The sequence below is a fragment of the Lethenteron reissneri genome, chromosome 11 (assembly GCF_015708825.2).
Source record: "Lethenteron reissneri isolate LAM-NWPU_2019-01 chromosome 11, ASM1570882v1, whole genome shotgun sequence".
NCBI classification, from domain to species: Eukaryota; Metazoa; Chordata; class Hyperoartia; order Petromyzontiformes; family Petromyzontidae; genus Lethenteron; species Lethenteron reissneri.
The window spans coordinates 8,230,739-8,241,596 of record NC_083789.1 but is presented as its reverse complement, the minus strand read 5'-3'; the positions used below and the strand labels follow the sequence as shown (position 1 = coordinate 8,241,596).

The 10,858-nt window shown below is 45.2% G+C and overlaps 1 protein-coding gene across 1 annotated transcript in view; it reads right to left on the bottom strand.

The window, feature by feature from the left end:
• Positions 1–1,569: 1,569 nt before the first annotated feature.
• The window catches only part of LOC133341194 (uncharacterized), a 46,870-nt gene continuing 37,581 nt past the window's right edge, over positions 1,570–10,858 (bottom strand). Inside the window, exons 2-7 of the mRNA XM_061549647.1 lie at positions 10,428–10,592; positions 9,856–9,859; positions 7,378–7,436; positions 6,738–6,867; positions 4,836–4,944; positions 1,570–1,647 (exon numbers count right to left, since the gene is read on the bottom strand). Coding sequence (XP_061405631.1) covers positions 1,570–1,647; positions 4,836–4,944; positions 6,738–6,867; positions 7,378–7,436; positions 9,856–9,859; positions 10,428–10,592 — 545 coding nt within the window. The remainder of the gene's footprint in view (positions 1,648–4,835; positions 4,945–6,737; positions 6,868–7,377; positions 7,437–9,855; positions 9,860–10,427; positions 10,593–10,858) is intronic.

Below are 10,858 nucleotides of genomic sequence, written 5' to 3'. Positions count from 1 at the left end.
TCTATGCAAACATGACTCCTTGTAAAAAAAGGTGTCAGTTTTGTTGCCAGATAAAAGGGTAAAAAAACAATTTTCATATTTTTTACTGTCAAATGAGGTTACAATGGTGTAAATACATTTAAATGCCTTGTCTCAGGGAGACTCACAGATATCCCACGACAGCTTCTGAAAAAGAGGATTATCCTGTGGGGGGGGGGTGGGTGGGGGTCACACGACTCCCACCGAACTCCTCGCTGCTGCCACCCTCGCTCACAACAACAACAAAAGGCGAACATCGCGGCCACCTTTCATGTGAGCCACGCGACAGGACACGTCCACACGCGAGGCAGAGTGACACGCAACTTAATTATTGTGAAAGGCAACCCGGCATATACGGAGGCCATGCAGCCATTAGCATTTGTCTACTGACTTCCAACAATTAACACTTAAGACCTTGGGGGGAATAGGAGCGAGGGGGGGGGTGAAAGGTATACAGGGCTTGATTAAACTGTATCAGATAATAGCGATGAATTGACTTTTTCTTCTCCTGACAGCAATACAATAGCCGCGGGCCTTGTTGTGAATAAAAACCCAAAACCCTAAAGGATTATCCGGTATCACTTTTGGGGTTTGTCACCATCGAAAACAAATGCTCTCACGGACACAAAGAGTGCCTCGTTTGCATTCCAATTGGGAGCGCGTTTTTATTGATTTTATTTACGTCACGCAATAATACGCGTGACGTCACAAACAAAGTGGCCATGCACCAATGTCACGAAGCATGCGACACTTAGGGGCCGTCCATAAATGACGTCACGCGATTTTGGACAATTTTGACCTCCCCCCTCCCCCTTCGTCACACGGCGTCACAAAAAGTCAGACCCCCCCCCTCAAATATGACGTCACAAAGCTCTGCCCCCGCCCCCCCCAAAAAATAAAACATGCTTCAAATCGCTTTAAACTATTGTCATTGTAGTGCGTATTTAATGTGACGCTGCACTCTGATGTTGTAGGAGAAAACATTTTTTTAACAAGTCTATTGAATTAAGTAGAACGTGTTGTCTATATTTATTTAAAGTTGCGCATTTTGATGTGACGTCACATTTGTCAACCCCCCCCCTCGTCGTCACAAATATCTGAGCCCCCCCTAGGTGCGTGACGTCATTTATGGACGGCCCCTTATGTCCATCAGAGACAACCACAGACAAGGACACATACTTATTTTAACATATCGCCTCATATATAAACCACACGCAAGGAGTATTAAGTACAGGAGCCAGTGGTTCGTACACGATGCTGAGAACCCAGTGACCAGAATTAGTTTTCCTTCCATGTGATAGCGAACATCAGTGGCGAATGATATGCAAAATTAGACTTGGGTCACCCCCCCCCCCCCCCCTGCACTGACCGGCGTGGTAAACAATGACCAGCTTTGCAAACACTTCATAAAATGCAATCGTTTTTATTCAAACAACTTCACCGCGCTGGCCAGGGTATGTTGGCTAAGCGAGGGGCGTAGGAGCGGTTCAGATGTCACTCACCACCGATGTTGGCAGTGGCCAGAAAGAAATTAAACTCAGGAGGTCCGGTTCAGAGCGCCACCTTCACCAACTTCCGCTGACCATCGACACATGGCGTCCTCCATCCAGCAGTGGATTGACGAAGCCACTGCAATATATCATTATATAATTACTATCAAATGCTCAGACTTTATTATTTCTGCGGGTTAGGCCCCATTGAGCTAAGCAGCTCTGTTATAAGGACATCCACAGCCCAAGATTGTCCACAGTGGCGGCAGTTGAAGGACATTGCAGGGAGAGAATGTGCAAAACTCACAAGAACAAACACTCAACTTATTCACGTGAAACCCACGCTAAAACTTACTGCAAACGGGATTCATAATTAGTAGTGTTTACATACAAATGAAAAACAGTGTCCAAAAATCCTGCGACAGTCGGTACGTAGATAAACCGTACGTACAGCCTCAGACACGACGGCAGCTTACATCCCTGGCGTCTCTTTCGACGTCACAAACCCACGATGTGCAGCGAATTGCAGCGCAACTGCTTTTTTGTGATCACCGACGACACGAGGCCAACACGAACTAAAATCCACTTCAAGCGAGCGAGTTCGCGCCGCCGTCACTTTTGCGGCGACGCTTGCGAGGTCACATCGTGGTAAAGATGACGAGCGAGCGAGCGTGCGCAAGCAGACGCTTCGGGCGGACAACGAGAGACAAACCCACCAGTTCACCCCAACGGCCCGAGCCGATTGGATTTTTTTTTTTAGAAGAGCAGCAGCATTATCCAATTTGTGAACAGAATAATAGTGCAGGCTGGAAAATAATATGAATTCTAATAATGGCTCAACTAGTCTACAGTTGTCTCAACTCCGTACCACTGCTGCCGCTGTCAGTCAGTCACATTTACTCAAATTAATTTTGATGGCAATCTACTGATGAGTTTTTGTATCGTGCACAAAGGGCTGAGTGCTTTTTTACGCGTCTTTGTGTGTTGTTTTCAGGAGCATCGGCAGCAGCAGCAGCATCAGCTTCTTCTTGGTTCTTTCGGTAAAGTCACGTAGAAGGGAAGTAAAAAAAAAACATAACAAAATAATGACTCTGCCTTCTCGACAGACTTGTTCTCCACCTGGAGACGGCTGCTTGCGTTGTGGCCGAAACGTCGTGAGAATTATTTTGTTATGTTATATTTTTATTATTTTATTACTTCCCTTCTACGTGACTTTACCGAAAGAACCAAGAAGATGAATCCCTGCAGTCACGAAAGCTTTAAATCGAAACAGCAGCATCATCAACAGCATCATCAGCAGCAGTGGTGGCGGTGCTGGTCCATTGCTGGCCCGAGGCCACATTATTTTTGGGGTCCCCTCCTTTCGATTTAGAAAATCCTCGTAGGATGACAAGAGAGGTTTCGAAAAAAAAACAGAGATGTAGCGAGATAAGAGAAATATGAAAAATGAACAAATTTAACTCCAGAGTGGATATCAAGAGAAGGCAAACGTAGCAGGGGAAGTCAAAGGAAGAGATGGAAGAGAGACAATTTCACAGAGGTACAACTGCTGAGCAAAGGAGGCAATGGAAGAAAATAGCGGGGGACTTTGGTCAGCAGTGGGAAGTTACCAGTTGAAACCCATAACAAAAATAAGTTAAAATGTAGACAAAAAATAAACAGAATGTAGCAAGCTTAGAGAAGAGAGGTGCGGGCAACGTAGAGATGAGAAATATTGATTGGCCTGTTTATGTTAATTACCATGTTATGTGTATAAATATTTGAATCCATAGCTGATACTTGAGGCACTCTTGTTATATTTATTCTACTCTTTGGTGTTTTCGGTAAAGTCACGTAGGGAAAAAATAAATAAAAAATAAAATAGAATGAAAACAACTAAAATAAAATTAAACAGAAAAATCCAAAGAGTATGAATCCTTACAGTCACGAAAACTTCAAATCTAGAACTATATTTATTCTGTTCATAAATCCGGTGGCACCCCTGGGCTGCTTAGGTTTGAGCGCCCTGCGACTTTTTCTTCGTTTGCTTATCCCTGGAGCGGCCAAACCTGCACGGGCAGGCGCTGCTCGAGGTCGTGATTTGGCAGTGGCCGTGAACTCTAAACAGACGTTCGCTACAAATCACCTGGAACCGCAGTGCACAAAGTGAGGGGGGGGAGGGGCAAAATACAATGTAAACAAACGAAGGGGGGGGGGGGGGAGAAGAATTAAAAAACATTGGCAAACAGACGGGAGGCACTGATCCACGTGAGACGAAATGTCACAAATGCAGTCAATTGCGTTTTTTTTCCCCCCGCGTAGCCCTCGGTCTAATAAAGCAAACAGATGAATTGTACTTCATGCAAGCGGCTTGGGTCTAAGCAAATAAAACCTCTTCAAATATTCACCGGCCATCACCGTCAGCGCCGGTAGGCAATCCCATTATCGATTCACAAAAGCCGATGCGTGTATCTCTGAAAACTTCCGTAATTAAACCACGCAAATATGATGCCTAGTCGCTTGCTGCAGGGATGCAAAGCAGTCACAAACAGCATTAACATTGCACCAAATGCAACCGTGTCTTCATAAATAATGCCATGTGATGATTTGCAGGAACAAAAAGTGTTGTTTTACACAACCGAAGCCGAGATTATCTGTGTGTAACTCATGCAACAGATGTCTTATTCTACTTGAGTAAGGTTAAATGCGAGTTTCATCAAATCCCGTAAACAGTGACCCAGACCCAGAGAACGAAAGGACAAAATGAATAAATCCACCACGCACATGAGGAGGTGACACTCAACACCGCAATCTTCTACGACCAACCCTGGTGGTCACCCCCCAGCTCCTAACCAGGCTCAAACCTGCTCAGCTTCCGAAATCTGACTTATTTTATTAGTCAGTGGGCATGCGCCGGACACGTCACGGCTGGCCAGCGTTGCTCGCCAGTGATCGAGTACAATTGTAGAGGAGTAAAATGGGGACGTGACGTCAGGTGTCCCGTTCAGTGCAATGACGTCACGTCTCCTAGGGTACTTAAGGGATACCCCGTGACGAAAGCGGGGTCACTGTGGGAACGGGTAGAGTAAGCAGGGTGAAGAGGGAACCAGGGGTAGAGAGAGGGATCGAGTAGTGAGTCTGGGGAGAAGCCGGTGGTAGCCGTAGAGGTGCTTCTCTCTCCGCTCGGTGGAGTCGGCAGAGTCCCCGATCCGACACGAGAGAGAGAGACCGGAGCTAGCCGGCAGGGACCAGGACTCAGAGTAGGACCCCTAGCCCCTGGGAGTTGTGTACCCTGCTGTGTGTTATTGTAACAGCTTTAATAAACCCTGGCGAAAGCCCTTAACTTACCTCCGTCTCCGAGTACGTCCGTGCGAACTTCTCGACACAATGACAGAGTGGCAGATAGACCTTGCCCGGGAGGATGTCCACCGGCTCCTGTGCAGGTGTGCTCGATGGACTGTTACATCGCAGGAGTGTGAGCGATCGCGAAGGCTTGGGAAAGCATTCATACAGCGGTGGATTGCTTATTATGACGGCAGGGAAATCGCATTCAACACGTGTTCACAAATCCACTCGCTGCACTGCCAGCGACTGGCCACCTCGCAGCGCGATGGGTTTGGAAGTTTCGCGTGTACGCGTGATTCACACGCGAGGCTCCAACATGCCCGTCACGTTCGCCATAAGCGGTTCCAACGCGAACACGGCGTGGTTTTTCGTGCAGCATCAAAGACACAAAAACGACACCTCTTGACACGGAGTGAAGTCACGACGGCCAATGCATAACGAGCTGACTACGCAGCAGGCAAATGTATGCAGCGTATACCAAAAACATCAACTAAGACATGGGGGTTTACACCAGGGGATAGGGTTGGCAGCATCATTTAATTAAACACGTTTTGGTGGCTTATTTTAACACGAGACACAATCCATGCTTTTGTGCGTAGAGAGCACTGCAGCTCACGGCACAGCCATCTCTTGTTCTTCTTCAAAGTTCAATTTCTGCGTTGGACAAACGAGTTGATGATGCTGCTGCCTTGACGGATAAGAAGAACACTCGACGACACTCGTCAATAATGCTGCCTTGGAAATAATAGAGAGGCCTATGACCTCTCGGTGTGTCGTGGAGAAGAGCCATTGACCGAAAAAAAGGTTGCCTTTTATTTTGAAGGCAGTGTTATTGATGGCCATGATGAGTTGTTTCATTCCCGCGTGAGGATAGTTGCTCGGGTTTTCTTTCTCCATGGGCTTCTACTCTGTGCCCGTTCCTCTCGTCACATTCGCTACCTCGCATCTCATTTAACTGCATCCTCCCATCTCTACCCCCGGTCTCCCTCCACTCCCTTACTTCTCTGCCCTGCACTGGTGACATCTCCGTAGCCATTTCTGTCCCATTTTCTTCATCTCACCAGACCTTGTTTAGGATTTCTTACGAAAATCAAATAAAATAAATCACGACGTTTCTGGCGCAACAAAAGTGTCCTTCTTTAAGCAGTGTGCTTTCGCTAAGTTGTCCCCACCTGAAGCAGGACGCTTGTGTTGCACCCGAAACGTCGTGATTTAATTTATTTAAATTTTTTACCTACGTGACTTTACCGAAAAAACCAAAGAGTATGAATCCTTGCAGTCACGAAAACTTCAAATCTAGAAGGGATTTCTTACGAGTCGGTGTAAAATGCCCCACGATCCAGTCAAGCGGCTTATCGAAGATTCTGAAAGTAGTGGGGAGAAAGGTCCCACGCCACTCAGTATGACTGCATTGTAATCACACAACATACGCACACACAAACTAATGCATGTCAAATTCCATTATGCCTCCGATTTTCAGACTATAAGAACACGTTTGGAAATGTATGTCGTCATTTCAGCTCTCAGAAATAAAAACCATCGTAGTTTTCTTTTTTTATAGAAACGAATTATAAGAATGGGACATTGAGACTGCGTGAAGAAACAAAAACACAAATCGGAAGGAGAGTTAGGCAAGGAGACCAGTTGTTGCCAAATACATTTCACGAAGAAAATTTGAAAAACCATTGAAAGTACGCCAACAACTATGGAGGGACGCATAATTTAGAATTACACGTGGATACAGAGAGAAGCACACAGATCAGAGAACATGTGCAAGTTGGAGATGTATTATAATTATCGACTTACAAAAATAAAGCGGGCCTGAGCAGGGGACACGCCGCTCGATGAGTTGATTGCGAATGGTCAAGCCGAATGATGGAGTGGCAGCCGAAGGAGGGAACATGCCCGAGATGACGTCCACTGCAGAAACGGAGCGATGAGGTCAGCTCTTGTGCAGGAGCTCGACAGATTGCTGCAGCACGAGACCGCAGACGACTTCGGGGAGGGCCTTCATCCAGCAGTGGATAAATCACAGCTGGTAAAAATAACAATAAGGATAAATCAGCCCATCCCTCTGAACTTGGCTCCTTGGGCACACCTGCGAGCTGTATCCACGCACACTGGTTTAATATTATACGATACAAAATAATTTTCATTTTCCATCAGGAAAGAGATATCTAATTGTACCTCTTTCCTCCCTTCCCCGTTGGCCTTGTCACTTGCGGCTTGCCTTCTGGGAGACAACGCCACATGGCGCGCTATAATTAAATCGTAAAGTAACTCCAGCGCGCGTTATTGCTGTCCCGTTAGGCCGTAAAGTGCCGGCGATAAAAAAAAAATATTCGCGGGCACATATCCTAATTTCTCCGCCCGGGAGATGAACAACACACCCCGTGGCATCTTTTGAAAGCGAAATGCAAACAGATTTGTGACAAACTGCGCGGTGTGTTTAAACGCGCCTGCCTTCTGGCACTCAGAATTACCACCTTAAGCGAATGCTTATTTGTATACACCATTCTGTTTTGCAGTCATCGCCAGATCTCACCGAGATCTCTGCTCCCTGCCACGCACTCTGCCCGCCAGCCTCGCCCAGCCTTTCCGGCACTCAAGTCACCCACATTTACCAACCGACATGCCGTTGTCGTTTAATAAAACCGGTAATGGAAAAATGTGTGTGGTAGGGAGGGGGGGAGGTTTTGTTGGGTAACGTGTAATAAATAGCCTGAAGGCAAGTACGTTTATCATAGGGGGGGGGGGGGAGGAGGTGGGTAAACTATCAGCCAGTTGCCACAATGCTGAGTGATCTATTCATGCTCTTCGGTAAAGTCACGTAGGTGTAAAATAAAATAAAATTAATTCAACCGAAAGGTGGAAAACTTTGCTGCGGAGGAGACTTTCATCCTCGAAAGTAAAACGTTAAATTGATTTCGCTTGCACGGCCGTCGCGTTCTGCCACCAGTTATTAAACAATTTGTACACACCACAGCGACAATAGCGGCGCGCGTTATTTCCACAAGTGATGTTTTTACATTTAACGTTATCACGGCGGCAGGGATCGAGTTTTTAATACAAAATGCAAAGCAGTGTCAGGCTTCATTACTACGATTCGTGGTACTTACTCACAGTCGCGAGCGAAGCAGAAACTTGGAATACAGTTTTGCTACACACAGCACGGAGCCCTGATGAATGCCAGACTGAGCAGATGTCTGTGTAGTTAAACCTCAGCCTGGTGAATCATCGCAGCCAGCAAGGTGCGCGCTTGAAGGTGTATTTGCCAATGCTTCTTGTTGAAACTTGCTTTAACCCCAGTATTTTATTCCCCCAACTTTATTACCTAATTGTGTTGTTGGTGGCTTGTCACGAGACGAACACAAAACGCATTCGGAACTCTCCAAAGGGCAGCACCATTCACGGGTTTTACAGACCGGCACGCAAAAACAGAGAGAACAAAACAGTGCTTCTGAGACCTCCGATCCACACACGAGCAGGGTAGGTAGGGGGCTTTCGCACCAGGCTCTGCTACGGTGTTCAGTCAATTTAAGCGTAGAACCAAAATTAAAAGTGATAATTGGTTTGTTTGTTTTTGTACAGCCATCATTGGTGACCAGGACTGTGACCATCAACGTATTATGCTCCAAGCAGTGCCACCTCCGCCCTCTGACCTCTGAGCCACCCAGCCACCTCCATGTGCACTGTTTTCATTTGCACAATAAATTTCCGTTGAATTTCCAATTATTTAACTTCACATTACAATTACCATAGCACTGCTTTGTAGAACTGCAAGTGTAAAGTCATCCCGGTGCCCAATACATATTTCCATATAATTTTTAATTGCAGTTTGAATGTTGTTGTTACTTATTATTAGTATTATTATGCATGTTAACCCAGAAACATCTCACCGAGTGGAACCTCATTTGCCAGTAAAAAATATGATAATTGGTTTTTTACCTTTCTATCTGGCAACAAAACTGACACCTTCTTTAGTGTGCCTTTTGGCGTCATCTGATCCAACCCATGTGAGACTAGGCTCTAAGGAAAGCTGTCTCGGGTGTGGACCAATCAACTTCAAGGACAGTGCATATATTATCAGAGTTATGTTTTTTGTTTGCATTATGACTGCAGATATTGTGGTCTATGCAAACATGGCTCCTTGTAAAAGAGGTGTCAGTTTTGTTTCCAGATAGAAGGGTAAAAAACCAATTATCATATTTTTTACTGGCAAATGAGGTTCCAATGGTGTAAATGCTTACCCCGAGCTCTCATACTCTGATGGTGCATTGTCTTTGAGTTGTGCGCCAAAAGGCGTCATCTGGTCCAACCCATGTGAGACTAGGCTCTAAGGAAAGCTGTCTCGGGTGTGGACCAATCAACTTCAAGGACAGTGCATATATTATCAGAGTTATGTTTTTTGTTTGCATTATGACTGCAGATATTGTGGTCTATGCAAACATGGCTCCTTGTAAAAAAGGTGTCAGTTTTGTTTCCAGATAGAAGGGTAAAAAACCAATTATCATATTTTTTACTGGCAAATGAGGTTCCAATGGTGTAAATGCTTACCCCGAGCTCTCATACTCTGATGGTGCATTGTCTTTGAGTTGTGCGCCAAAAGGCGTCATCTGGTCCAACCCATGTGAGACTAGGCTCTAAGGAAAGCTGTCTCGGGTGTGGACCAATCAACTTCAAGGACAGTGCATATATTATCAGAGTTATGTTTTTTGTTTGCATTATGACTGCAGATATTGTGGTCTATGCAAACATGACTCCTTGTAAAAAAGGTGTCAGTTTTGTTCCCAGATAGAAGGGTAAAAAAACAATTATCATCTCACTGAGTTTCAAGGCTCAATATTCAGGGGGGATCTAAAAACTTTTCACGGTCGTAGGCTACGCTTTCATGTGGAATCCCAACTCAGTAATATTCAGATAATTTTCAGCGTTGGTATGTTTGGCCAATAGCCGTTACATTGTATGTTTTCGTAGCTATATAACCAGGAGGAGACCCATGCAGAACAGGGTGAGAGCATACGAGCCTCCATACAGAAAAACACCCAAGTTGAGAATCAAACTTAGGTCCTCCTTGCTTTGAGGCACAAGTGTTAACCACTGTCCCACCCTTCTGCTTCCCAAGCAGTTCAATCTGCAACAAAACCCAATTTAATTTGTATGTCTTTTTTTTGGAAAATCATTACAACATATTGAGATAACAAACGATAAACACTTGCCAGATAAACATTCTTGGTATTTGCAGATTGAACAGCGAAATTGAATTTGGTCCTTGACCAATGATTTGCCTGCTTAAACAAATCTTGGTAAATAATAGTATGGGTGCCAACAGACGTAAATGACGTTTATATATTTGTTTGGTGGTTAAACAAACACTTGTGTGTTTAATTAACATATTACATTATCGTTGTGTTTGGGGGTATATGCCTGCTGTGGTTTGAGGGTTACCACACTGGACTTCAAATTCAGAGTTCACCGGTTCGATTTGATCTCTCAGTACATCAGTTCAAACTTTTGTTAATTCCCCCACCGCTAAATGATTCACTACAGTTCATCGATCAACAAGTAGCATGTGATGGACTACAGTATGGGTACCTCCATCCTCTTCCACGATGTATTGGCAAGCGTGGAAGAGTAGGCCAAAAATACCCTCCAGAAGGTTCTCGTGATCTCCCTCTCCTGGGGGCACTTCCGGTAGCGAGCAGTTGCGAGGCTTCGCCTTTACGTGCAGGATGCAGTTCAGTGAATTCTGCCTTTTCGCTGAGTGGCATAAGACACCAATTAAAAAGTTTCTCACATTTCGAAAACTAGACACTGCGTTAAGACCTGGCATCATCAAACACAGCCAGAAGCGTAGAACAGCAATTACAGAATTAAACGGCACAATTAGGAACTGGATGGCACTCAACGAATGATAATGCTCTTCGCTGATGTATGCTAACAATGGCGCATCATTGTGGAATCACTTCCTAATGTTTTGTTCCACATTCAACGCGTTGGTGTGCAGTGTAAAAAAAAACACAACA